This window comes from Molothrus aeneus, chromosome 12 (genome assembly GCF_037042795.1).
Source record: "Molothrus aeneus isolate 106 chromosome 12, BPBGC_Maene_1.0, whole genome shotgun sequence".
Classification (NCBI taxonomy): domain Eukaryota; kingdom Metazoa; phylum Chordata; class Aves; order Passeriformes; family Icteridae; genus Molothrus; species Molothrus aeneus.
Genome location: NC_089657.1, coordinates 14,212,760 through 14,240,745, shown reverse-complemented (window position 1 = coordinate 14,240,745; position 27,986 = coordinate 14,212,760). Strand labels below are relative to the sequence as shown.

Below are 27,986 nucleotides of genomic sequence, written 5' to 3'. Positions count from 1 at the left end.
GGGGGGCCGGGAGCGCGCACGGCCTGCCCCGCCCCGCCCGTTTCCGCCGCCGCCGCTCGCGCTCGGGCCTGTGGAGCAGGAGGCGGCGGGAGCCGGACCAGCGCAGGCCGCAGGTACCGGGGGGCTCTCTGCCGACCGAGGGGTGCGGGGGGGAGCGGATCGCCGGTTTCTCTTCTCCTCTCCCCCCTTCCCGCCGCCGTCGCCGGGTGGGGCCCGCCCGCCCCCGCCGGGAGTCCGCGGCCTGCGGGCGGGGGCGGCCGGGCCCGGCCAGGCCTCTCGCCGCCACTGCCGCGCACAAAAGGGGAGGGCTGGCCGGGGTGGCCCCTCCGCGAGTTCCCGGGGCCGGTAACGGGGCCTTTTCCGGGCCGCGGGAGCGGGGGAGGGGAGGAAGGGGCGCGGCCCCGGGGCTCTCCCGCGGGAGCCGCCCGCGCCCCGCCCGGGCCCCGGTACCGCCGGCCGGCCGTGGGCGGCGCGGAGGGAGGCGGCGGCGGCAGCGCTGCCCCCAGCCCCGCGGGGTGACACGGGCGGCACCGGGGGCGCCTCGGTGAGTGGCAGCGTTGTGTGACGTCACCAGCGGCGGGGCCGCGCCCCGCCCGCCCCGGGGGTCGCAAGCGGGGGTCGCGCCGGGCCCCCCGCGGCGCACGGGGCCGTGCCGGGGTGCCTGCGGAAGGGCTGCCGGGATCTGTGCGCCGTTGAACTTTTATCTTGGGGAGGAATCGGCCTTTGGAGCGAAACTGGAAAGTTTGGGCGGTGTTTTTTTGGTGGGGCGGCTGCAGCAGGCCGGGGAAACGCCGGGGGTGGTTTGACACGGCCGGAGCCCCGGGAGCCTCACCTAGCTCAGAACTGCCCGGTGTTAAACGAAATCCTGCATAAACCTTTTCTGCCAGGAAAGCCATTCCTTCGAGGGCGTGAGGAACCTCGAGACTACTGTTTGGGTTTCAAAAATAAAACCTAAAACTTCTCCCAGGGGTCTGGAGTGTTAGTTACTACAGATCCTCAGGGTGAAGTATTGTTCCCAGTCCAATGATACCACATCTACTTTGATATCCCTTTAAGAGGTGTCTGGAACGGGCGTTTGTTTGTTTTTAGTTGCTGCCTCATATCCAGCTTTTGTTTCTCTCCTGGTACAGTTCACCTGTTTGTCGCAGGGAACCCTTCAGGAGCAGCGGTTCCCACTCACTCTTTCTCTGTGTGATACAGTATTTGGAGAAAATTAAACACTAAGCCCTCCATAGGTAATGTTAAGTTTGTTGTTGCCTTTTTCCCCCCTTCCAGAGCTTAGCCTAAGTGTCAATTCTGCCATCTCTGTGATTTTGAAATGGTGAACTTCTCCCAGAATCAGACTTCTGTTGATCTTCTTTTTATCTCAGAAATCTCAAAAGTTAATTTTATGTGCCCTAAATGTTGTTTGTGACTCAAAGTATTAAGTTCTCTGATGGCTTTATTTGGGGATTTTTCCCAGTATGGAAATATTAAGTCTTTCCCTCCCTGAAAAGATTGTTTATGAAAATATTTGTTTGCTGTTAAAGGCTTTTCTGATACATGTGTGCTTTCTCCCTCCCCTCTTCTGGTTTTATCCAGGTCTCCAGCCACCCAGCACTGGCATTTCTCATTCAAATCTACAGAGTCTAATTCTGACACTGATTTGGATCAAGGCTGCATGTTTAAAAAAAGAAAAATGTTAGCCTTATTTCACTTTAATTAGTTCATTGGAATGTTTAACAGCATATTTAGCATAAATGTTTGACATAAATTTGTATGATTTGTACAATCACCTGTAAACTTGGGTGATTTGTATCATTTAACACTAGAATACGTGGGTTTTTCAAAAAGAATTTCTCAAGACATGAATGCACTGTCACACAAGGGGCAAAATAAATTCAGTCTCAGCAGAAGTGAGCTGAGCAGCTCTCATGTTATCCCTCCTCGCTCACCAGGCTCAGGCTCTGGCCGAGTGCCACAGCAGCCAAGCGCCAGAGGCGGGGAGTTCTCTGAGCCAGGAATTGACAGTAAAAACATCCTAAATGATCTCAACTGCCACCAGGATGTAGCACTGGGGATGGCTCTTCAGATAAGCAAATTCCAAATGAAAACCTTTTGGAGGGGTCTTGGAAGTATCATCATCTTTCCTCATTTTTCTGACAGTAACTCTTGGTTTTTCTGTTTTTTACACTTATCTTTCTCTCTCAATGTATTTAAGTTGCCCAGAACCCTGTGGGCTCTTCACACCATATCTTTGGTCTCCTCTGTGCTAGATATTTCTGACCTTGGCTACCTTTTCATTAGCCAAGTGTACCTTCTCAGTTTCTCTAACATTTTATTCCCTGCTGCTATGGCATCATCAGGTTCTTTCCACGTCTCCACTCAGCCACCATCTTTTACCTTTAATACTAAAACTCATCTCTCTCTTGTTCTGCTCTGTTGCCTTACAAAGTGTCTTTAAATGCAGTTTGAACTAATGTGGAGGAGAAGTGTAATTGGGTGAGTTTGAGGAAGTTAGCATGTTGATAAAGTACAGAAGTGTGCCCTTGATATTTTAAATTAATCCATGATGAGCTTGTCCTAGTAAAACACTTAATAAGGGTGAAACTCTGTAATAGAGAACAGTGCAATGCAAAATAAATGTGCCAAATGACAGCTGACCTTCATTCCATTCCCAGGGTACAGCTATGCACCTGCACACACCTGAGTGCATGATGAAAATCCTCTGCTCCTTGCCTTTTGGGATAATTCCTTTCCTGCTATAAATAGTGGGTAGCTAAATAGAAAGAGGTAGTTGCTTATTGGTAAATATCAAAAATAAGCAAAAATATCCCAAAATACTGCCTGTGGTACACTGGTTAAGTTACTACTACTTTTACACTACTGTTGGGTGTCTGGGTGCCTTCTGGTCTTGGTGGGATCTGTTACCACTCCTTCTGAACAGTGAATAAAGTAACAAAGGCTAATTGGAGTTGGTGGAGTGACACTGCCCTGTCCCTCCTTCCTTCTGTCCTTTTCCTATCACCATATTTTCATCTGGAAAGAACATTTGAGACTGTAAAAGTTGAACTAAAATATCTATAGACTACCTTTTAATTAAGATATTTGCCATCCACACAACTAACAGTCAGTCCTTCTAAGTGAGTCAGCTAATTAAACTAATCAGAAGAAGGTTTGCTGTCTTTCTCTGACCACCTTTCTTAACCAAGGTCCCTTGTAAAACAAACAGATGGAGAGTCACAAGTATACCCAGTAAAATTGGGCAGTACACCAAATATGAGGTTTTGCTTTCCTCAGGCTCTGACAGTTGTGGGTTTTCTGCTTGCTTTTTTATTGTTGTTTTTTAATCAGAAACAGAGCTCAATTCAGTCTCTTTGCTCAGTTAATTAGCAGTGTTTTGCAACGATAAATAGTTCTGTCTCACCTGGCCTGAACTGTCACATTTTGAGCAGGTTGCTAGTGTGGATGTCTACAAAGGGATTCCTCCTCCTCATCTTCATAGTTTTAAGGAAGATTGTCTTTGCATGTGTCAGTGATTTGAAAGAACTAGCAGCTGTCCAAGTACCAGTTATCTCTGTTTGCATTCTTTGCTAGCATTTCATTTTTCTTATATTTTACACCTGGAGATTCTTTATTCTTCACCTCCCGTCTGCTCTGTTGAAATTGTGTGAAGTGAGAAAGCTGTCTCACAGTGGGATCTTGACTGGGTGCTGACCAAGTGAATTGGCTCATTTTTTGAACCTCAGTCCAAGAGCTGTTTGGAAAGGCTGGGTTCCACGTAAACCACAGCAGAACTAGGCTTCTGCGCTTGAAATTGAAAATGTTCTTGGGAGGATTTTAAATTATACTGTGGAATGTTGACAGATGAGAATGAGCATGCAGTTTGGGATAAAGAAAGTATTAGAAATAAGAATACAGCCTTCAGAAAGTTTAAGTCATGAAGTTGACCAGAAAAGTAAATAAGAACGTGAAGTCTGGCAAGTCAAATGATAAATACAAGGATACAAGGACCTGCCAGAGAGACTCTGAGAAACATCATACCAAAAAAGAAATAATTTCCAAGTTTATCAGAAACAAGGAAGGCTCAGGATTCTGGAGGGCCAATAGATGGAAAAGTGAAAGAAATATTGGATGATGAAGCCATGAGTAGGAAGATGACTTATTCCTGTTTCCTGTGGAGGAGTCCAGGAGTCCGAAGAGGTTCCCTGTGCCAGATATTCCCGTTATGGAGAACAGGACTCATTGGAAGATCTGTCTCTGCTTGAATTTTCAGCAAAGTAATTTATAGAGCAAAGTAATAAATACAGTTACAAGATGCCAAGACCAGATGGTGCTTGCCCAAGGGTTCCAAAGGAAACTCAGGCCTGAAATGACCGAATTACTAATTACACTGTATAACTTCTCAATACCTTGAAGCCACAGAAATAGAGGAGGATTTATGTGGTAGCAGTTCTTAAAGATAGTTCAGCAGGATATCACAGTTCAGTGCCTTTTTAAAAAGTAGAAAACGAAAAAAGCTAACCAGATGGACCAACAACTTAAGAGCAGCAGAAAGCCAGTGTGGCTTTTGCAAAGGAAATGGTGCAGCTCATAGCTGCTGGAGGTTTGTAATTACTTGAGAAGCACAAAGAAGGGAAGTTTGGGAGAAGAGAAGAAGAGGGATCTGTGTTACATCTCTACTGTTCAGCATATTCATAAATGATCTGGTGAGAAGGGTGTTGAGGATGAAGGGAGGAAAAGATGAGAGCTGATTAGGAAGAATTGCAGCTTGTCCTTCCCACACTGAATTACAGGCAGCAAAATGCCAAATGAAATTTGTTCCAGATAAATACAAAGCAGGGGGATAGTCTTAATTTGTTTATGCACTGATGGGATGAAAGTTAATTATTGCCACTTAGAAGGAAGAGCTTGCCATAATTCTGTGAAAATGGAAGTTTAGTGTTCAACAGTGATCATATGAGTTTGTATGAGGGGCTTTGGGAAAGGAATAAAAAAAGGAAAACAGGGATAGCATCATGGCTCTTAGTCCTCAACACACTGATTACAGTGGGGTGCCACAGAGAAAGATGTGCTTTGAGATACATTGCAACTGGAAAAGCAAAGATGAGGCTGGAAATAGTGATCAGAGATAAGGAATGGATTCCATACAAGGGATGCTTAAAAAGATTTGAACTCCTCAGCTTGGCAAAGACATGACCAAGCAGTCTGGTCTAGATCAAAACTGATGGTGCCTCTCCCTCAGTCTGCACTGAGACCACAGAATGCTTTGAATGACAGCGATTTACACGGCTCCAGAACCAAACAGGTGGAATGACAGGAGAAAACACTGTCAAATGTTGGGCTGTTGGGCATAAAGAATAAAAAGAAATAATTATCCCCAAGCTGTCTACTCAGAAAATACACTTATGGTGGTATCAGTGCATTTGCTCCTTCTTTTACTCTGAGATACCTGCCTGTGTTAAGCAGAGGTGTTTGATCTGAACCAGTGCGGTTTCAACAGATGTCTTGTGGTGGGAGAAGAGGAGGAAGGAGCACAGGTGAGTGTTAGTTGTGGGTACAAGTGGCTGTCTGGAGAAGTTGGTGTTAGTTTTTATTGTCCATATGTGCTTTACTGCCAGCACCTGAAGACAGAGCCACCATGCCCAAGCAGAAGCCTGCCTTGCTCAGCATGAGGTGCCCCACATCCCATCTGACATGCAGGAGGTGTCTGGGAGGAGAGGACACCAAGAAAAAACTGGCTGAAATGCAAAGCTTTTTGCAGATTACACACACATGGAAATCCACAGATCTACTATAATTACCTCAATATTAAGCCCTAATCTCATTTTGTGCAAAGTAATCTTGGGACTCAGTATTGCATAAGAGAAGGGCTCTCGTAAGTCGTTGTGCCTGCAGATAGCAAAGATTGGAGTCAGTGGGGGCAAATGTGCAAGAATGGTCTGGGGGGTGCAAGGACAGCAACAGCAGCCACAAATCCTGAGGACAGAATCCTTCTGTCTGCCCCCAAAATCCAAACTTTGCCTTCAGCCTCAGAGAGGGACTAGTCATGGTAGAGGAAGACAAGGGAGAAATGCTCAAATTAGTCTTCTTCCCTAGGTTCTGAAATGGTGTTAATTTACTAATTATGTACCAGTAGGGAGGTGAACAGTATAGGGGTGAACTTTGCAGGCAGTTATCAGGAGCATCCTGCTAAGTTTGGTGTTAACAAAACAGGATGCATGTTGACAATGTTAAGACAGAGTTTTGCTTGCACATATTGCTGGTTTCGTTTTAAAAAAAATTGACTCAAACATGCTTAAAAAAGGTCTTTCAGGAACCTTCTTTTGACTGTTTTTCTCCTTCCAAGTGTTGAATGTGAATTAAATAACCTGGCTTGGAAAGGAAATGAAGGCATCTGTTTTGTTCACACTTAAAAAAAGTGCAAGAAAGCCCTACAGATGAAATAAGAGAAAAGTAGTAACTGAACATAGAAAATAGAAAACAGAAGCTCAAAATTGTGGAAAGTAACTGGGAGGAAAAAGGAGCTCAAATAACTATGAAATTATGGATCTAAAAAGTAGAAATGTGGTGAGGCCTTGCCATGTGTCCTGCTGGGAGGCCTGCCTGCCTTTGCTTTCAAGCTGGCTCAGCCCATTTGCTCTTGTCCTTGTTTCAGGCCCCAGCTTTGCTCACTGCTCTTTAGGGTCTGAGAGAAGCATCCAGTTGTTTTCTTCTGTGGCTGTGTCTCTTCCAGACTGTCCTTTTTCCAGTTCTGCTGTAGTTGTTCCTCATATGGTCACTGCTGTGTAGTTTAATCGTCCGTGTGCCCTGCTCTGAGTCATTTCCAGTTCATTTATAGCCTTTTGACATGGGAGGATCACAGCTGCACACATCAGAAGATGCAGTCATGCGATGGATTCCGACATCATCTTAATGGTTTCTGGTTTGTTCCTTTTCTCCTAGTTCTTAATACTGGAATCTTTAAAATTGTGGCACTTTGGAGTATTGAGCTTTTATTTTAAAGGAATTAACTATATAACTTTTGAATGCTGTCCTTGAGTGGCAGTGATCAGCTCCCAGTCCATCATTTCGTATAGGAAGTTGAGTCTGGTTTTTACATTGCATATCACTTCACATTTCTCTCCTTCAAATTTTATTGCCAAGGCACAGAGCCTGTTAAAGTTCTAAAATCCATCACAGTTAGCCCTTGCCTTTATTGACATCACCAGTAAATTTTGTTGTATAGCTATTTTTCTTCACTTTTTCAGGTCATTTATGAACGTTGAGCTGTGCAGGTTCCACGGGTGTTTTTCTGAGAGCGCTGAGCATTTCCTTCTGCCTGGTTTCCTATCTTTTGGCACTTATTTATCTATACACAGAGAACTTCCGTGTAATCAGGTATTCTGATTATCTCATTAAGTTAAAAAAAAAAAAAGTTGAATGATATTGCACGCCTAATCTGACCAGATTTGGTAATTGACAGCTCTGTTTTGATACATATCTTAGCTCTGAAGATCTCTGGCCTGAAAATTGAGGGGGGCAATGTAATTTTTTTTTCCAGAAAGCTCTTTACATAGTGCAGCAGTTTGAGTTTGAAAGAATGTTAATATGCTGTAATAATAAAGAGAAGTAGGACAATCTTAATGATTGTAATCCCATCAGATTTAAGACATCAATCCCAGGTACAATAATGGAATAAGTAACGAAGTGTTCAGGAAAGAATTAAGCGCTGTCACTCAGCCTGGACTGGGGGAAATAGAAACAAGAGGTGTTAATTGTTTTAGTTTGGTTCTTAAGTGCAAGTGTTCATCTTAACCTTCAGTTAGTACTTGACAGTAATTGCATGTCGTTTTCAGTGAGAAAAGAATACAGAACAAAATCAATATGGTTCATATTAAATTTAGTAGAAAGGCAAGTGGAGGCTCAAGTGAGTCTGTGTGTAGTGAAAACATGAAGGAGTTGGACTCCTGGGCTGTGTTTCTGAGTGGTCACCAGGAAGAAATGCAAAATGCCAGTAATGGGAAATTTGCAGAGGCTGAAGAAGTGAGGAAGTGACTTCATCATAATGCAGAAAATATAGTTGACTGCTGGAGTGAGGAGCATGGTGCATGGCATTCTCTGTTACTGCTATTTTAAAGTCAAGATGATCTTCTCTTGAATTAATGCACGGGGTGAAATGTGCTGGGGAATGACCAAGCAGTGGCTTGTTTGCACTTGAAACGCATCTCCGGGTGTGGTTCTCTGATACTGAATGAATGGGTTTAAGGCTCCTCTCCTGGAGCTGTGCTGCAGGAGCCCTGAGGCATTTGGAGCTGGGATGGATAATGTGGGATGGGAAGGTGACACCTCTACCACTTTGTTACTCCTTGTGCCAGGAATAGACAGGCACTGCTGTCAAAGGTGTAAAGGTAATTAAAAAAAACAAAAAAGCAACCAGCCCTGTGTTAGGGTGCTCCAGTCTGGAAAGGCTGTTATGTGAGCAGCAGGAAGAGGGTGAGCGGAGGCAAATTGTTCACTCCCTTTCCATTTCGGAATTAAGAGGCAGTAAAAGAAACCAATAGGGACAATCTTGAATTTGAAGGAAGTGGCTTTAGACAATGTGTAATTAAGTTGTGGGAACTCCCTCCACAGGATGTTGTGTGTGCTGGAAGTTTTACATGGGTTCAAAGGGAGTCTGGACAAGCTCATGGAGGAGAAATCTGTTTGAGGTTACCAAATTCATGTGAACCACATCTGACCCAAGAAGCTCCTGAGCTGAAGGCTGGTGAACATGCAGGGAGAAGCTTCTTGTTCATTTTTCCTCTTCTTTAGTGCAAGAATCCAGTCCTGAGTTTGTCTGAAATGCCAGGCACTGAGGTGGAGAGCCCTAACTCCTAAGTCAGCGTCCCTATTTCCATGTATGTAGACCTGCAGTAACAGATGGTCTGTGAGTCTCTAGGTGTAGGTTTAGGTGCAGAAACAAATTGGTCTGGTGGTCAGTGTCCATGTTGGAGCTGCTTGTGGGACACAGTGCTGGGTGTAGAAGGTTGCATAGCTCATGATTTGGGTGTTTTCACAGAAGATAGTTTGTGTGTTCCTGGGAGCACTTGGCAGTGCTGAGGCTCGTTCCTGTAAAGCACAGGCAGGTGCTCTGTAAAGGGAAGGAGAGAAAAGCAAAATGTTTTCAAGCAAATTTATTAGAATCCAAAACAATTTTCTTCTCTGAGAGGAAGATGAATTGTGTGTTGTCACACGGGATTTTTCCTGAAGAGGAAGGCAAGGGCAAAGGCAGTAATTTGATAGGATGAATCCTACTTTGAGACTTCACATGATATCTCAGATTAGACGTGCTGTGTCCGCATGACACTCAGCACGGATCTAGTGCTGACAGCTGATTCAGGTTTCCTCCAAAACGTTGCACTGGCAGGCTTTATACTGCATGAGGAACCTCCTGCCCCATCACAGCCAGAGAGGCAGCATGAGCAACGCTCTGTGTCCTTAACGAAGATTCACTGTATGCCCATGCCTGTAAAACACCTATTGTGTACTTTTGGATAACTCTTAATGACTGTATAAAATTCATCAGTCATTAAGGGTTCACTGGGGCTGGCAACCAGTGTTGCTAAGACCTAATGCAGTTAAGCTGACCCTGTTCCCAGTTCTGGTGATGTAGTACAAAGAGGCTTGAGCTGGTTATTTGTGGAGTTAGCTGAGACCTGGGGAGGTTTATTAGCTGGGGCTGAGCACAGCTATGCTGCTCTGGATTTAAAGCTGCCTCTGGAAATGTACAGCTCTATTTGCAAGGCACTTTTTCCAAGCTAGTAAAACATGCCAGACTTGAGCCTGGTTGATGTAGGCTGAATGAGCTGTTATCAGAAAGCTGAACACTCAGCTTGCCTTGTCCAAAGACCTTTCCAAAGGACCTGTGTTTAGGGTTTAATCCCATTGGATACTATGCTGACCTTCTGTGTCAGTTTTTCAATTGTACTTCAGTCTTACAACAGAAAAATTCCATTTCTCTGTGGGTTAAATTTAATGTGCGGTATCAGTAGCCTGCCCTATGCTTTGCCACCTTTGGAACTTTTTTCAAGTGTAGATTTCATATGTAACCCTCCCCAAAAGCCCCAGCAGATTGCTTTTTCTCACCAGCTGCTCCCACATAGTGCTGTAGTTAGAAATAGGTCTATTTTGCAGTACTGTCAAACTGCTTTATGTACTGGCTGCAGTAAGGAGTATAAATATAGCTATTTCTCAAAGGCCTTGTTAGCAACACTTTAAATAATGTGGCTTTTTGGTTTATGAGTGGAAGTGTCCACAGGCAAACTTGCACAGAATTAAGAAAATCTCAACCATTATAATGAAATGTATTGACCATATTCATGTTTTTAGTGTTTTGATTCTGGTGGCTTGGAATTGAACTGAGGTTCCATCCCAGTAATGCTTGATTTCAGGTTGTTCATGGTGTCAGAAGAGCAGATCACTCTGAGCTCAGTGTGTCCAGCTGTACAGATCAGTTCAGACAATAAATAAGTGGTCACTTGCTGCATGTTTTGGGGTATGTACATCTTCCAGGATCTTTTAGGAACCCTGGAGCAGAAACGGGTTGTATCTGACTCCTTTATGTGATTGAGTCACGTTTTTCCATAATTTTTTTCTTACTTTTATTTCAGTCCGAAGGCTATTGATTTCCCAGTTTGCAGCTTCTCTAAGAGGCGAATTTGGGTCACAGTTTCTTTTACTTCACAACTATTCCTATGGAAGAGCAGGGCCATCCTTGTTGATTATGTGGGGGAAAATGGCAAAATAGCACACATAGGCTTACACAGGCCGAAGGAAGCTGATTTAAGGTAGCAGGATTAGCATTTCAGCAGCAAGCTGCAGTATTTCTGGTATTTGTTTATATGTGCTTTCACTAATGAGAAGTGAGCAGCAAAAAAGGATTATAGAATGTATAGTTGCTGGCATTCTCCATTGGGACTTTAGTGGAGGAGAAGATTGAGACTCTTGCCTGCTGTTGGAGATGTGGGAATCCTGGATTCTGCTCTAGAGGAGTGGTTACATCCTTCTGCTGTTCTCCTCCTGGCCTGTTTGTCTGACCCCTTCCCTGGTCGTAGTCCTTGGGCCACTTCACTCACTCAGATGCTCTGCGTTCAGTCTCTTTCTTCACTGTACACAGCTGCTCTAAAATCAGACCTGTTTGCTTTGGGGCTGATCTACTTTGGGCTCCAAACTGCTTTGCTAGTTCTCAGTGTTAGTGCCCAACCTTGCTAAATGGCCAGAAGAAAACTGAGAAAAGCCTGCTTATCCCCTCTTGATCCCTGGAGTCTTTGGGGAAAACTCTTTCTTCCTCCACCTCAGACTTGAACAAAAGTGAGTATATTTTAGGAGTGAATGCAGGTACTGAGGCAGAAGCAGCTGAGGGACTGGGACAGAGTCAGTTCTCCCCTGTGGTAGGTAGAGGGCAGGGCCTCACTGGTCAGGGTGGGAGACACTTGAGCAGGGTTTCTTTTTCTGGTCCCTCAGCCTGGCTCTTGTTCCTCCTGCTGCCCAGGGCAGGGCTGACTGAATGAAGGGAAATAAAGCAAGTGAGAAGAGTGCCAGGCTGTAATTCACTCAGCACCAAACTGCTTCAGTACTGTGCAGAGGAGTCAGCAGCAAGGCAGGCTTTGTAAGATTTCAAAACCTTTGCCTTCCAACATTTTGGTTTTAAGGACTTCAGCAAGATTAGGTGGGAAAGAATTTAAAGGATGTTCTCCCCCTTATCCCCTGCAGCATCCTTACTGCATGCTGAACTGCTTCTGAACTGCATCTGCTGAGTTCTTGCTGACATGCAGTAATTCAGAATTATTTTTTTACAAAATTCTGTATTATGCAAAGGATCTCCCTGTATAGCATAGCAGGCAACATAAAGTTACTAGTAATTAATTGGTAATTGAAATTAAATATAGTTGTGATACCTATGTGATGGTAAAGGGCTGTTTCTTCCATCAGTTACTTTCTCCAGGATGAGATCCAGAGTGAGACAGACAAACCTGGCATGTTTGTTGTCAGCCTATCCAACTTCATAATGTCAACAGTGTGTCCACAATCCTCACTCATGCTGTGTGGCCTTGGGACCTGCCAGAGAGGTGGCACTAGAGAAGTTGTTCCTTGGAAAAATAAATAGCATGCTGAAGAGGCAAATTCCCTTGCAGTAAAGAGTAATACTTGGGGGGGAGTATGTTTAAAACATGGAAAAAAATATTTTCCCCATTTCTAATTCTTCTGGAGTATTTGGTGGATTCCCTTAACAAGCGGGGCTTTATGCTGCAGGAGTCTTGGAGCCTCACTGCACTTAGAAACAGCAGCCTCCTGTAACAAGGATATTAGTGTGGCAACTCTGCAAACAGGAGCTCCTTGTGTTGTAACCTCCTGTGATGTTAGTGGGATTGAGCAAAGGATGTCTAAAGCTCCTGTAATACCTGTGAAAGACACTGGCTGAGGCTGGGGAAATGTCATAATTGAATTTCTTCCATTCAGATGAGTCACTTGAGTCATGTTGTGAGAGTTTCCACTTTCAATCTAGCACACTAGCTGGTTTTGAGAATCCTATAAATGCAAAGGAAGAGGGAAGAGTGGTTCATTGAAGAGTAGGAAAAATTGCAGATCTCTTGCCTCGCTGCAGAAGACACCACAGATTCTCCTAGAAGATCACTGCAGCCATTCTGCTACACTAATTGGGATAAATTATTTCTTGCCCAATGTTCTGTGTGCATCATCAGTGATGCAGTCCCAGCAGCTTCCTGGGTTTATTGGACTCTCCCTGCTCTGTGTGTTGTGTTAAAGGATGAATGTACTTTCATTCAGTTACAGGAGGCAGTAGTAGCTTGGGTTTGGTCTGTTTGTTACACCCTCTCAGGTAGCTCATAGAGGTTTTTTAGCACTGGTGAAAAGCTGTGCTGCAGCAAATTGTAAATTGTGTGTAATGTGCATCTTAAATGAAACTCTTTAGGCCAACAAAGTGCTTTGATTCTCACATACTGCTGGTAGAAATTTGATGTATTTCCATGTTTCAGAATACTTGATGAAGAAAACCAGAGCATGTCAGAGTGCACCAGAAAGACCCAGCTGCTGTGAATGCTGGTAGTGTTGTCCTTGTTACACGCACCACTAAGATGCAGCTCCATTCTAACAATCCATTTTTTTCTCTATTGTGCTACCAAGATGTTGTTTTTCTGAATCTTTGCCAGACCTGACAACCCCTTACAGCCATCCACTGGAGAGGAGTGTATTTATTTTAGCTAAAAATAACTGGCTGAAATATGCTGATCTGTACACTGAATCCTCTAAATTAGGAAATTCAAGGAATTCCTAAATTAGAAAGTGTTGGATCAAGGTTGGATGAGGCTTTGAGCAACCTGGTCTAGTGAAGGGTGTCCCTGCCTGTGCCAGGGGTTGGCATTACATGATCTTGGAGGTTCCTTCCAACCCCAACCATTCTATGGTCCATTGATAATGATAAGTAGAAAGAAGTGGTTGTGATGTTTGGTGACTTCCTTCCGAGGTGGGTGGAGGTGTCTGGCTGTGATCAGAGCTGACATCCTGAGGTGTTTATATCTACCCAGCATTTATAATCTGGGCTGCTTCTGAAAATTGGAGATTTTAAGTGGTGATCTTTGCCTCCTGAATTGAATTTTATACAACACACTTGTTCTAGAAGGAATTGCTTTGTAATGCTGTGGAAGGTGAAACTAAAGTAAAAAATATGAGGATGCCATAGGTGACCAAAAAATGATAATGTGGTTGAGGCTTTTTGTGATGGTCCAGAAGGATCCTCTAGGAGCTGATGTTGAGGGAATTTTAATTCCCTGGATTTTGAATGTACTAGATGGAGAGGACTGTTGGGTAGGTTTGATCTGTCCTGGTGATGGTCCTGCACTGAACTGTGAGCTGGAGAGCCTCATGGGCAGGTCCTGAGCAATGGGAAGGAAGTGGTTGAGCACACATTGCTGAAGGGCATCTTGGGTCCAAATGATGTCAACACATCTCAGGAAGCATTCAAGCAGAGTTTCATGATAGGCTTTTCTCAGGGAAAAGTTACTGAAGAGATAAAATAAAGCTCCTGAAATAATTTTGATACATCTATCCATACATTTTTCAAGCTTTTTTGGGGAAGTGTTTGTAGAAAGATCTACATTAAATAATGAGTTTTTGGGGGTTTTTTTACATAATTGTAGTTTCCCTGTAGACCTTAGGCATAGGTATGTAGAAGGCCAAAACATAAAATTTAACTGGCAAGGAATACTTAAAAAATAATCTGAGTGATGGAAGATGGAAGATTTAGAAGAAGATAGAGTTGATCTGATACTCCATTGAAAAATACAGTTATCTGTAGTGATGCCAGAAGGTCACCTACCCTGGGTGATACTGCAGGGAACTCAAGGCATCACAGGCCAGTCCCTGCCACCAGCACAGAAGGGAGATGAAGGAGGATGGCAGGGAAGGACAGGTTATGTCAGCCACCCACTGTGTCTCCAGGGTGGTTTCATCAATGGCCTGGATAATTATCTGGGAATCACTGCTATTGAACTTGCATCCAACAGACTGTGATTAAACTGAAGGACAGAGCTAGAACCTGAAGGCAGAATAAACAATCAGTCACTGTAAGGACAAATACAAGTGTGGCAGTGGATACTCAGCTGTGTGAAGAGAGAACTACTCACTGTGGAGACATCTGAATGAAAAAAAGTCTGTGAGCTATCAGGAATTAAAAGCTGACTGTATCAACAGTGTTGTCTTCAGGGGAGGGGACAAAGAAAGAAAAAGACACACAATTCCAGATTGGTGTTTAAGCAGGGTATCCCAGAAGATCAATGAAATCAGTCCTTCAGCTCTGGGCACTCTTCACAGAGCCCTAGGAGAAATACTGAATTCAGCTTTTGGGCTCCACACTTTGGTAAATTTCTGCCAATTGGACTCTGCCCAATAGGGAGCAATGGGAAAGTCTAGGAAATATGATTTACAGAGGAGGCTTGAATAAACTGGCATTGTTTTGCCTGAAGAGAAGACTAAATGAAGGCATGTATTCTCAACTGCACTGGGGAAAGGGAATAATCAATTTCCTTATGGCCACAAAAACCAGCATAAACAGTTAATGGGCTTATATTACATCAAAGAAGGGTGAGGGTACACACTGAGGGAAATTTTCTCATTGTAAATGTTGGTAGAGCACATGAGTAGATTACTTCAGAGATTTTGTAGGACTTGAAGGGCAGATTAGCCAAAACTGACATAAATTGAAGTTACAAGTAGTTGATCTTGAAGTTGGTACAGAGGACAGATAATTTCCAGTTCTGTAAAATTCAAACACTACCATTCCTAGAAAGGATTCAAAATCATCTAAAACAATGAAAAGAGAACTTTTATAAGGCTTGGATCATTTAAAACCTTCCACAAATGTAAAAATTAACCCAAGTCCCTAAGGTAAATAACTTTAACTTGTGTACCTATATATTTGCAAGGTGAAAGAAACTGACTTTAGACGTGGATTTGGATCACTTGAGCAGTGGTGTCTGACGAGGCCGTCCTTGACTCTTGCTGCTTGGTGGGTTGAAATGGTACCTGGAACATTCTCTGTACCTGGAGCAGAAGTACAGAATCTCTGTAATATCCACTGCTTCTTCACCACCTAACAGTCCCAAAGTTTGCTTTTAGATGGTAGTTTTACCTTTTTACTTCATTTCATGAGGGAAAAGAAGAGGTGAAAAGGATAAAAAGTTTTTGCTGTGTCCTCTAAATCTCTCCTGTGCTTCTTTGAGGCCTTCTCCCCTTGCCAGCAGCCATGATCATCCTCATAGAACTTTGTTCTGGGTTTGTCATGGCAAAAGTGAACTCACCGGGTGCTCGCTCTGTGCTGTTTTGGTCATGCAGTCATAGGCATTGTGGTGGTGTTGCTGTTTGCTCCATCTCCAGGAAGCCTCATGGGATGACTAAGCAGCTTCCCCTGGAGTGCCTTTGTGTTCTGGAGAAGAAAGTCCTTATGGGTCTGTCCTCACTGCACTCTGCTCTAGGCAGGTCACTCCCTGACTCCCTGGCTTGTCCCTGCATCGGTCACAAATAAACACCTGGAGAAAAGAGAGCAGGCATATACATAGTGCTGCTTTTGTTTGCTTTGCCAGATCCAAAACAACCATCTCCTTCGGCCCCACCCTGACTCCACGCTTTCCTTAAAGCTTTCCAAGCTTTTGTACTGTCTTTTTCAGGCCAGAGTTGCTCATGAGCAGATCATGGATTTGTATGGTCCTGATACAGACCAATCAATTCATCATTGATCAGTTCATTGCACAGCAGACATCTGCACGGAGTACCCCCTTCTCTTACTGCCAGCTGACAGCAGGCTCTGTTAACCTGGAGGCAGGTTAATGCCCAGGAAAGGGGGTTGAGGAGTGAGATGTATGCTGCCAAAATCCTTTGCAGAGTGGTGGTTGTAATCTGAGGAGCTGGTTACCTTGAGATCCTTCTCTTGGTGCTCTGAGGTGGCAGCAGGTGCTCCTCAGTCCAGCTGACTGGTGCTTTGTAGTTAAGACAGCTCAGTGTGATAAGAAAATGTTACTGCCCTTCAATTGAAGCATCTTGTATATGATTACCTGGAATACACTTCTGAGAGGGTACCCTGGGACAGTGCTGCTCACTCACTCATTGTCTCTGGGTGCTGCTATCTCAGCCTTCAGGACAGATCAATAAATGCTAAACCAGGCCCATCCCCTCTCCTTTCTATTATTCTTGCACTTAGTGGGCTCACTGGTGTGTTGATAAGTGCTGGGGAGTGTTTTTTCTTAAAAGGATGGGAATCTGAACTTATCCAAGTCCAGATATGTCTGTCTCTCTAACAGACATGCATAATCAATTAAAAGGTCTTATTAACTGAAGACTTGGTGTTTATTAATTATTAGCATCTCGGTTAAAAGCTGTAACAGTTGAATTAACAAGTCATTGTTTTGTTTTTCAGCTATGGCAGCCATTCGAAAAAAGCTGGTTATAGTGGGAGATGGTGCCTGTGGAAAGACCTGTCTGCTGATTGTATTTAGCAAAGACCAGTTCCCTGAAGTGTATGTTCCCACTGTCTTTGAAAATTACGTAGCAGATATTGAAGTGGATGGAAAGCAGGTATGTGAACCCTTCTCTAAGAGCCAGAATGAACTGGTGTTTGTTCAGAATAGCATGGACATCTCCACACTTACTTAATATTTAAAAATATATTTACAATATAAGCACTAACCACATATTAAGCATGTTTCTGTGGAAAAAAAATACTGGCCTTGCTAGAACGTGCTCATATCCAGTGTCTGTCTAACAAGGTGCTTCTAGCTGTACACAGGCTGAGGTTCTAAAAGCCATGCAATCAGTCTGAGGAGAATGTTGCAGCAGGTAGGAGGGGATGGAGCAGTGCAAAGATGCTGAGGGCATTGGGGCTGCTGGCCTTTGGAACAGAGTCTCTGTTTTAATAGGGACCTGGAATTGTAATTAACAAAGACTAATTCCTAGAGAGGTTTTTTTTCATACCTGCTCCAGGCAACATGCAACATCCTTCTGAGAACAGATGACAGACAGGTTGATTAAGGGGGTTGATTTTTGTAGTGTACATCAGCATCACCTGTCCTGCTTGTCTGAAGGAGCACAATTCTTAGCATCCAAGTGTAGCCACAGCTCACTGAGCTTCATCTTCAGTTTGTACTTCAGTAAACTAATTATTAAAATATTTCATTTTAGTTTTAAATATTTTGAAAATCAGATTTTAATCAGTGGAACCTCTTGAATCCTTTTGTTTCCCTGCAAGCAGACATGTCAGACACCCACTCCAGGGGGCAGCTGTAGGTGCTGATCCCTGGGTAGGTTGCCTTCTGCACTTCTGTCAGCAGGGTGCTGGGTGATGTGCAAAATTGTCACTTTCCAGGACGCTCCAGAAGCACACAAAGCTGGAGCTTTGCACCTTGAAAGCTCAGCTATCTACAAACCCTGTCAGGCAGGCACAGCCTGTGCTGTAGCCACACAGAGCTGACTCTGCCATGGGACTGCAGCTCAGGCATGGGGCAGGTCTTGGTGCTGATGCTGCTGAGCTTCCCTGTTTTGTCCCTGTGGGACCTTGCCTTGGCTCTGGGCTCAGGTACAGCCAGGACATTTTTCAGTCCATTCCAGTTCAGATGCAGTGACTGTGGATCCTGAGAAAAAGAAGTTTTTGAGCTAGTTTTGACTTTATGTTAAAATAGATTTCCTAGTGTTGCAGGGATGGGTTATTTATGGATTTAGTCATGATAGCTCTTGCTGCTTGAGTCTAAAAAGAGCTTTCCTCTCCCATAATGTGAATCAGTAAAAGAAAATTTACTTTTAGACTAATATTAGGACATGTTTTTTCCCCAAGTGACAGGTTCTACAGTTTCTATATTGTATTTTAGACTCTAAGGACTATTGTTTGAAATATGTATGATATCCATTTCTCTGTCTCATCACCAAGTCTAACTTCCTCATTCCTTTCTGCCTGAATCTCTGCATCTCTGAATGAGAGAATAGGGAGTCATGCCCTATCAGCTAGAGGCAGCCAGTAGCTAAAGGAAAATAGCATCAGCAGCTTGAGCAGTATCAGCTGATTTTATTTTTGTAACTAGAGGATATATTTTATCTAAGCTCTTGGTCTTCAGAAAATTTGATTACAAAAGTTTGTAGGAGAGCAGCGCTTAAGCCTTTTCTGTTTGACAGCCACTTACCTCTGTCTTCCTAGAAAAGCATTACCAGAAATGTCCAGAAGTTGTATGAAGACAAAGAGGTGATGGTGAGAGATATTGTGTTGTAGGAGCTGATTCCAGTGTCATAGACATCTCTTTAGAAATATGAACATTTACCACAGAATTCACATTTGCAGCTGCAGAGGTGACTGAGAGGAGGAGTATTTCTGACTGAAATACAGAAGATTATTTTTGTATATGTGTGCAACTCAAGGCTTTGTCTCTTCACACTTTAAACAGAGAGTTGCATTGCACATGCAGGCTCACGTTTGGGTTCCAGTTCTGCTTATCTGCCTTTATCTGAGCTGCTGTGGACTTTTTTCCTGGAACTTTTGAATGCAAGGGTTTAAAGAAGGCACCCATTCCATTATGATGGCAGACTCATCAGAGAATCTTAAGCAAGAGTATATGTACCTAAAGAGCTTGATTAGAGTTTTTAAAGTCCTTTGCTTTAAATGTTGGCTATTCCTTCTACAGTTTTAAACAATCCTATTGGGGTGTTCTCCCCTAGCTCCAGCAAAAGTAGAAAAACTGAGAACATTAAGTACTTTACTTCTTGGTAACAAGAAGCTTTACACACAAATCAATTGTGTTAAATTTGTGCACAAATAAGTATGATCTTGACATTTCTTAGTCACTAAATGTTCCAGCTGTAAACCCATTGAAAATGTGCTTAATTCTAAAAAGCATATTCTTATTCCACTTTCACTGAAAACTGGTATTTCTGGGTTGATTGTCAGAGAGTTTCCTAGCCCTTTGGAGCTGATTCCCTTCGATTCTTCTGTCTTGCTTTCCTGCTGGTAGCTTTTATGTCCTTTTAGAGAATAGACAGTGGTCATAGGTATACAGAAAATACTCATAAGCAGCAATAAGTTGATTTTCGGAGTTACAGAATGTAAAATTCCTAACAGTTCTCCTGGCAAAGGAGAACTTGCAGTCTCCTCCTTTTGAGTGGTATTGACTGAAATATTTTATTCACTCCTGTTGTGTTCCTGGCTTCTGAATCAGAACTTTCCTGGTGATCTGACTCACCCCTTATCTTAATTTTGCAGGTTGAGTTGGCTTTGTGGGATACAGCAGGACAGGAAGACTACGATCGACTTAGACCGCTTTCTTATCCAGATACTGATGTTATACTTATGTGTTTTTCAATTGATAGTCCTGATAGTTTAGGTAAGTAGATCTCTAACTGAATCAGAATCATATATTCTCTATATCGATATATTCCCCTTGGAAGTTGCACTGTAGAATGTATTTTCCCTTGGGAGCTTTCCTAGTTTCAGAATTGCTGCTGGTTTGAGTGTGTAGTTTTCAGACATTAGAGAATTCTCCAGCTACATTAAGAGCTGCAGCAGCACTCTGTGTTTGCCCAGATTGTAAAAATTCTCTTCCCTCTCCTCCCTTCCTGCTCACCAGTATCTGGGTGCCAGGGTCCCTGGGAGAAGTGAACTGCCAGGCAGCTTTTCAGGTGTGCAGCATCTAGAGGCCAGCACACCTGAGCACTCCAGGTGCAGCTGCAGAATTGGTATTTTGGCTGTAGTGCAAAAACTGGCTTCAAAAGCCTTGTCTAAGTTGTTCCTTCAAGCAAGAAAATATGCCATATTACATAATAGTGAATGTCTCTTCAAAAGCTGAATGGAATTTCATGAAGATAGAAAGTGGTTATGCAGCCTGCAGGTACATCCACTGGTGAATCTCAAATGCCTAAGAGCTTATGAAAGCACAGCCAGATGTTTTAGGCTGTTCAGCACTTCCTGCTATACAGAACTTATCAAGGTTTTGCTTTCAAAAGCCCCCAAGTCCTCCTTCCACTAAAAAAATAAAGTCATGTAGGGATGTGAGGAGGAGGTTGCTTGTATATGAGAACAAATTCATTTGCTGCATGGAGGGAGAAATGGCAGATTGAAAATTACTTACCCTAAGCCTTTGTTTCTGTGTATCTGTAATTAGTGTGTTGAATAGTTCTGCTGCAGTAAGGGGAGAGCTGAGAGGGGTTGTTTTGTGTTGCTTTAGGAAAACAAGTGAGGTTAAAACTTAGGCTTCATTATTGTGCCCACCTCTAGCTTCTGGAGATAAATAAAATGTTTCTCTTGAAGCAAAATATTCCATAACTTTCCAGTCCAAAAATCTGCATGCTGTTCTTCAAATTCTCTTGTGCTAACCCTTGTCAGGTAGCTGCTGAGAGAAGCCTAAATGTTACATGTCCTTCAGCCTTCAAATTACTACAGACAGGCTTGTCCTTTTTGGCAACAACAGAACAGGTCTATTTGCTTCCTTGTGAAGAGTAGAAAAAAGGGCATCAGTGTGGATTATCAAGTTACAACAACTCAGGCAGCGTGTAGAAACTTTAAAATAAAACTCTCCCCAGAAATGGGGTTTGTACAGTCATGCCTCTCTTTATTTTCTTCAGAAAACATCCCAGAGAAGTGGACCCCGGAGGTGAAGCATTTTTGCCCCAACGTGCCTATCATCTTGGTAGGAAACAAGAAGGACCTGAGGAATGACGAGCACACAAGACGAGAGCTGGCCAAAATGAAGCAGGCAGGTTCCTTCCAGAGCCTTACAGTAAATGGCAGAAGTGTGTGGTGGTTGAAACAGAGCATTAAGCAGGCACCCACAGCTGGCTGCTGGTTTCTGTGGGCTGTCTGATCAACACCTATATACACAGACTGAGGCATTGATTTGAGGATTTGCTCATAGGCTTTTTTACAGTGGTAGCAAAGAATTGCATAAATGCTTCATCAGAAATAGGCAGTCACTTGCCTGTTTCAAAAAGTCTTGCAGCTTTCAAGCTTAGAGATATGAGAAAACTGATGGTGTCCTCTGGCATTGGATTTTTAACTAACCAGTTCATTACGTGTGCTTAATCCAGAAATTCCTTTGCATTTGTTGGGAAGCTGGGTGGGAAGGGGAGGAGCAGTGTGGCTTTGGGCTGTCCTCACCTGCTGCTTTGTGCTGTTGCAGGAGCCTGTCAAACCCGAGGAAGGCCGGGACATGGCAAACCGCATTGGTGCATTCGGGTACATGGAGTGTTCGGCAAAGACCAAAGACGGTGTCAGGGAGGTGTTTGAAATGGCCACTAGAGCTGCTTTGCAAGCCCGGCGTGGCAAGAAAAAGTCCGGGTGCCTTCTCTTATAAAGCGTGGCCAGAGGAAGATGGCCAAAGCAGCACCCTGCACTTGAGTAATTTTGAAGTGCTGTTTATTAATCTTAGTGTATGATTACTGGCCTTTTTCATTATCTATAATTTACTTAAGAGATTTAAAAATCGAGTCATCTTGCTACCAGTATTTAGAAGCCAACCATGATTTTTATAACAATCTGCATCAAATTCATCTGTGCACCCAAGGTTAACCTCAACATTCCTCTAACAGACCTTTTCTGCACTCACAGGATATGCCAGGCGCTAATTGAAGACAATTCTCTATCTTCTTTCTTGTCTCTATAAAGAGAAAAAGCTGTCAACACAGAGGATTGGTCTGTAACTACTTTATAACTAACGTCCTATTCTAATTGAGTACAACCGTTACATGGCTGTATGGAATCAAGAGTAGCTTCAGTGCTATCACATTTAGGAAGATCTGATTTTCATGGCTTGGTGTAAAACATTAATTTGAAAATGTGATCACTCTGAAATGACCAAGTCCCATTCAGCTAAGGAAAAGTGAGGGTTCTGTGGTTTCATGTTAGTTACCTTTTAGTTACTGTGTAATTAGTGCCAGTTTAAATGTATGTTACCAAAAATAAATCTATTTACCCCAGCTTAGATGTAGTATTTTTTGTATAATTGGATTTCCTAATACTGTTACTTGTAACCTCTGCGTTAAGGTGTTCTGGGTTTTTTAAGAAACTGTATTTGAAAATAAAGTCCGGTGGAAAGCAGCTGATCCTCTTCCCCTGTTCATTTGTAAGAGTCTGACCCATTTGAATGATATGAGTGGTCTGCACACCCAGGAGGAGTTTTTTCCATAACATGCTGTAGGGATGAGAAAAGACAGCCTGCTCACACTCAAAGCTTCTGAACTGTTCAGTTGCCTTAAATTCATTGCTGGACCCAGTTTCAAAACTTAAAAAAAAGAAACTTTTTGTGTAAGTTTGGTTACCATGTAGTGATCAGACTCCTAACCTGTGAACTTCTTGCTGTTCTGCAGCCAACTAAACTCTTTCTGTATTTTCATTTTTCCAAGAACTAATAGAATAAAGGCAGTTTTCTAAGCTCCCTGTATCCTGGTGTCTGTATTCCTCACTCTGGGTTTTTGTCCCAGCATCTGATAGCCTGAATTAGAAATAGCATTTTTGATAAAGCTGAGAGAGAATTCGCTGAGCAGTTGCAAGTGCTTTAATACTTATTTTTATTTCCCAGCAAGGGATACCCATCTGCTGCTTGTGGTGCTTTCTAAATGCTGCAGCAGAGCCGAGTTGCAGTATCTCACCTGGCCCCCACAGTGAGCAGCAAAGCTTCCCAGGAGCTTTTGATAACCAGCAAGATGAGAGTGCATCACTTGAGTTGGGTTTGTCAGTCCTAAGCATGGGACTAGAGGAGCAGGAGGAGGCTGTGCAGGGTGAAGGGAGGAGCAGATGCAGTGTTGTTGTGGGAGCATGTGATGGTTTGCAGCAGCTGGGCTGCACTGGAGCAGTGGCAGAGGTTGCATGAGGCAGGGTGTTTGCCATGGCATTGCATGAGGAGGCTTTCAAGCCCTGCAGCACAGGCTGGGCTCAAGGTGTGGGCCCTGTGCTGCAGCCATGCTGGAGAGAGGATTGTGCTGCTCCTGGGGAGGAGAGGCCAGGGAACAGCAGTGGGCATCTCCATGCTCACACTGGATGAACAGCAGCTGCTGCTGAGCTGAGAGCCTCCTCGCTGGGCTGGGTAGGAGGCAGTCCATGTCTGAGCACCTGGCTGCATCACATAACGGCACACAAAACACCTGTGGCATTTTATTTTCTTTTTCTGGACAATTCCTGATCACTTTTCTTGCAGTAAAGGAGAAGCAGACCCAGACATAGGAATGCCCTGTACCTCTGGTCCTTGTCCTTCCTCTTCAGCCACAGACACCCAGAGTGAATTGTCTGACAGCCCCAGTGGTCTCAGCCACCCCACCCTTCCCTCCTTCCTCTCCTGGGTGTTTGTCCTCCCCCTGCAGCGTGACTGGGTTGAACAGAGCAGGAAGTTCTCAGCTGTGGCCGAGGGGCTGCCAGGGAGGATGTAATTTGCTGGCCTGTTGACAAGTTTAGTGGCTCATTTGCAGTTCCCTTTTTTGGGGGGCTGTTGCAGTTGAGCAAATCTGGGGGTTTTCAGTCTTGCAGGGACGTGGGGTTGCAGTCTGCTGTGGCCACAGTTACAGAACAGATCTTACAGGGGTTTGGAGTCAGGTTGCCTGTTCCTCAAAGCCTGTGGCTCTGTATCTGCTGCTCTTTTTCAACCCAGCAGTGACTGTTAGCCCAATGTCACTAAGCTTTTGCTGACTTACACCATCATCTCAGTTATCAGTCAGCTTTCCTGCCTTTGAGGGCTGGCAGCCTGGCTCCCTCTGGATTCCTGCCACATCTGTCACCTCTGGACAAATGTGAAGCCACATTTGCTCTGGATGAAACAGAGCTGAGGACACAGATGGCCAGACCTGACCTGGGGAATGAGAGCTCAGCACTAATGGAGAGCAATCCAGGCAGGCAAGGAGCTGTGGAAGAGGCAGGGGAAAAGCGAGGAGCCAAGTGCCAGCCCCCTGGGCAGGGGAGGGAGTTCACTACCAGGAGTGGGGACATGATGTAAGCTAGAGGCCAGAAGGTGTGGTTTGGTGGCTTTTGTGATTACTTGGCACTGTTGCTGTTAAACAGTAATTTTTTTACCATGTAGGACAACTGTCAGTTGTCACACAGCCCAAAAGGGGACCACTGAACCCATCTGGTCCCCCTGGAGCTTCTGGCACTCCTCTGATCCCAGCTGAGGAGGCTGCACAGAATGTTTCCAGGCACAGGCCATAGCTCTGAGCCAACAAGGAAGTTCATTCTGTACCCTTAAAACTTGCTCATCAAGGAAGGGAAAGCCCTAACCTGTCCTTCTCTGGAAAGGGCAGGGCCCCAGAAGTAAACTCCCCCACTTCAGAGTCATTCCCTGGGACCAGACAAAAAAGTGAAGGTGCCAGTCTGAGACTAAAAGTGGCAGCAGAGATGTGGCCCCACCCTAGATATCACCCTGAAGGGAAATTCCTCTTCTTCAGGAGCTGTGGCTCGCTGTGCCCAGGGGTGGGTGAGGAGGAGTCTGTGGTCACTGTAACTCATTTTTTTCAAGAGCAAACATGAATCATGTGCCTCGGCTCATCCGCTGTTTTCCAGCACCGATCTCTCTCAGGACACTTGACTTGGCTCCTGCCATCACTGCTGCAACACACTGCAGGTCCCCAAAGATGCAAGATAATCAGGAAAGTCCCCAAAACTTGCCAAAGCTGGGAACTGGAACTATTCCAGTTCCCAGTTAGTGAGGCAGGTGCCAAGAGCAACTCAAAGCAACCCCCCCAGATCCTGCAGTCACCTGGGCACCCAGAGCAGAGAGGCAGCATTGTGTGGTGCCTGTTGGTGACAGCTGGCATTTCGTGACAAGTCCCTGCTCCCAAGCACAAAAGAGAGCAGACAGCAGGGGCGGGCTGAGCGCATCCCCCGCGTGGGGGCCCAGGCTGCCTTGGCTGGTGGCCAGGGCTGATAAGCAGCTGTCTGACCTTGGGCTGTTGTGAAAGGAGCTTGCTTGGCGAAGATGCAGGCAGGAGGCTCAGCAGGGGCTCCCTGCTTCCCCTGGGAGCTGCACTGGAGCTGAGGCCCTGGCTCTTTGTTCCTGCTGGGCTGTGCTGCTCCACTGTCCCTGTTGGTCCAACCCATGGACATGGACACAAGGCCTGACCCCGAACTGCCTCTTTACTTTAGGAGAGGGAAGTGGAGGGACAGCTGGGCCACTTGCTTGGTGTGAGCACAAGAAACAGCCCAGCTCACTTAGGGCTGCCTTCAGTCTGTGGGGAACAGAGCAGTCAATACTGCATGATCTAACACTCCTGCAAACAGACTGAAGCAGTTAGGGAAGAAATGGAAAAGCCAAGGATGGGAAAAAGCAACCCCTGAAATTGAGAAAGGAGCCTACTTCTCTTTATCTAGTGAGGATATACCAAGCTGTAATCCTGTGTGTAGACTTCACCAGCCTCAAAGAAGTGGAAAACTTATAGGACTCTGAAGAAGGGAATTTGTTGCTCCTTTTTCTTGTGCTCCTCCCGTTCCTCTTCTGTAAGAGCCGTAATGAGCGATTCAGGACTCCAGGCAACTCTTCATAATGCAGCTTATTACACCCAATACGTTACAGCAGCCCAGGGTTGTGGGTGACAGAGCCTGTCCCTACAGCTGTCAGCTCCAGCTGCAGGCAGGCCTGGAGACCCTTTAGTTTTGGTTACAATGCATTATATACTTTTCTTTGCTGACCACCTTAATGCAGAAGAACCAATCTATACCTTAATTTTTACCTATAGCCTATCACAACTACTATAATTACCATATTCATGTTACTGTTCACCTATCACTAAAAGTCAGTACGTTACAGTTTAAGCTAGAAGTTGTTTATCAGTTGTCTTGCAGTGGAAAATTTTGAGACCTTTTTTCTACTTGCAACATCGGCAGTCTTGTTTGCCTGTGCTATCTTTCTGCTTGGTAAAAACACCTTCTTGTTTGAGGTGGGCTTATCCTTTGCTCTAAGCCATAAAAACCCCTTCTAACTAACATAGCCTTTGCCTTCTTAGTTATCCAGTAAGACTGGCTCAGCAATTATTTTCTTCGATATCAAAACTTGCTTTCAATTCCATTCCTCCTTCGGATTCTACATTCAAAAATCTTTCTGCCAAGCATACATATTTGTGAGACTTTCTTGTCAAACTTTCATCTTTCCGATTCCTGATGCACAAACTGCAGGTGTTTCTCTCCCCAACGCCATGTTCAGTGGCAGTGGTGTCCTCGGAGAATGCTGCAGCCTTGGTCACACACTGTGCGGGTGGCCTGTCACTACGAAGGCTGGACCATTCTGTGTTTTGCTGCTTTTCCAAAGCGTTTCTGAGGAACGGTAACACTTTCCTGTTAGCTGTGGGTTTTAACGCCACCCCGCTCTGCGCATTTCACTGATGGAAGCCCCCGAGCCCTCCAGAGCAGGTCCGGCCGCCTGTCCGCGCCCCGCCGAGCCGGGAGCTGCGGGCGGTCCCGCGGGGGCGATGTCCGGGCGGGGCAGCGCTGGGGAGCGGCGCGGGGCGGGGCCGGAGGCGGCTCCCGGCGGGACGGGGCGGGCGGAGCGAGGCGGCGGCGGGAGCGGAGCCGCTCCCTCAGCATTGCGCACCATGGCGGCGGCAGGAGCGGGCGGGCGTGCGGCGCGGCTGGCGGAGCTGTCGGCGAAGCCCCTGGGCGCGGCGAAGCCGCTGTCGCTGGGCTCGCTGAAGGGCAAGGTGCTGCTGGTGGTCAATGTGGCGTCGCTCTGAGGCACGACCAAGCGCGATTTCCTGCAGCTCAACGAGCTGCAGCAGCGCTACGGCCCCCGCGGGCTCCAGGTCCTCGGCTTCCCCTGCAACCAGTTCGGTCACCAGGTAGGGCGGGTGGCGGCGCCGGGGAGCGGGGCTGAGCCGTCCCCCCGGCCGGGCTCTCAGGGGCCGTGCTCGGGACGATTTTACCTTTGTTTCCTTAGGAAAACTGCACCAACGAAGAAATCCTTCCCATGCTCGAGCACGTTCGTCCTGGCAGCGGCTTCAAGCCCAATTTCATGATGTTCGAGAAGTGCGAGGTGAACGGGAAGGACGCGCACCCTCTGTTCACCTTCCTGAAAGAGGCGCTGCCCTTCCCGCACGACGACCCCTCGTCGCTGATGACCAACCCGCAGTACATCATCTGGTCCCCGGTCTGCCGCAATGACATCTCCTGGAACTTCGAGAAGTTCCTCATTGGCCCCGACGGCGTCCCCTTCAAACGCTACAGCCGGCATTTCGAAACCATCAAGATCCAGGACGACATTGAGTTGCTTCTGCAGAAGGTTGCCTAGAAAGTTCTCTGCCCTTTGCCCTTGCTGTTGGCTGTTTTTGTTGCAGGGAGCCGCTGCTTTGGCAGAAATCCCAATGTCTCGTGCAGATTTTGCTTGTGATGGTGCATCTTCCAAATCCTTGAAGTGTGCCTGATGTTTTCAAAATTTGCACGGGAATGTTTGGGAAGGTATGCCAGGGCAAGCAGCTGTAAGTTTCAGTAGTTCACTGTGATTCTCTGAATAAAAATTGTGTAGTTTCTTTAA

The 27,986-nt window shown here is 45.2% G+C and overlaps 2 protein-coding genes across 4 annotated transcripts; both read left to right on the top strand.

The window, feature by feature from the left end:
* Positions 1 to 7: 7 nt before the first annotated feature.
* Positions 8 to 22,922, top strand: RHOA (ras homolog family member A). Of its 3 annotated transcripts, XM_066557853.1 has the most exons (7): positions 13 to 113; positions 1,131 to 1,235; positions 7,230 to 7,359; positions 16,928 to 17,085; positions 19,751 to 19,871; positions 21,109 to 21,239; positions 21,663 to 22,922. In XM_066557853.1, the coding sequence occupies exons 4-7, from the start codon at positions 16,930 to 16,932 to the stop codon at positions 21,834 to 21,836; spliced, it is 582 nt and encodes a 193-aa protein (XP_066413950.1). In that variant the 5' UTR covers positions 13 to 113; positions 1,131 to 1,235; positions 7,230 to 7,359; positions 16,928 to 16,929; the 3' UTR covers positions 21,837 to 22,922. The 3 variants fall into 3 exon arrangements, with proteins under 3 accessions (XP_066413949.1, XP_066413948.1, XP_066413950.1); XM_066557852.1 differs by lacking the exon at positions 1,131 to 1,235 and having other exon boundaries at positions 8 to 113; XM_066557851.1 differs by lacking the exons at positions 1,131 to 1,235; positions 7,230 to 7,359 and having other exon boundaries at positions 11 to 113.
* Positions 22,923 to 27,036: 4,114 nt separating this feature from the next.
* Positions 27,037 to 27,986, top strand: GPX1 (glutathione peroxidase 1). The gene is made up of 2 exons (XM_066558052.1): positions 27,037 to 27,294; positions 27,393 to 27,986. The coding sequence occupies exons 1-2, from the start codon at positions 27,052 to 27,054 to the stop codon at positions 27,741 to 27,743; spliced, it is 594 nt and encodes a 197-aa protein (XP_066414149.1). The 5' UTR covers positions 27,037 to 27,051; the 3' UTR covers positions 27,744 to 27,986.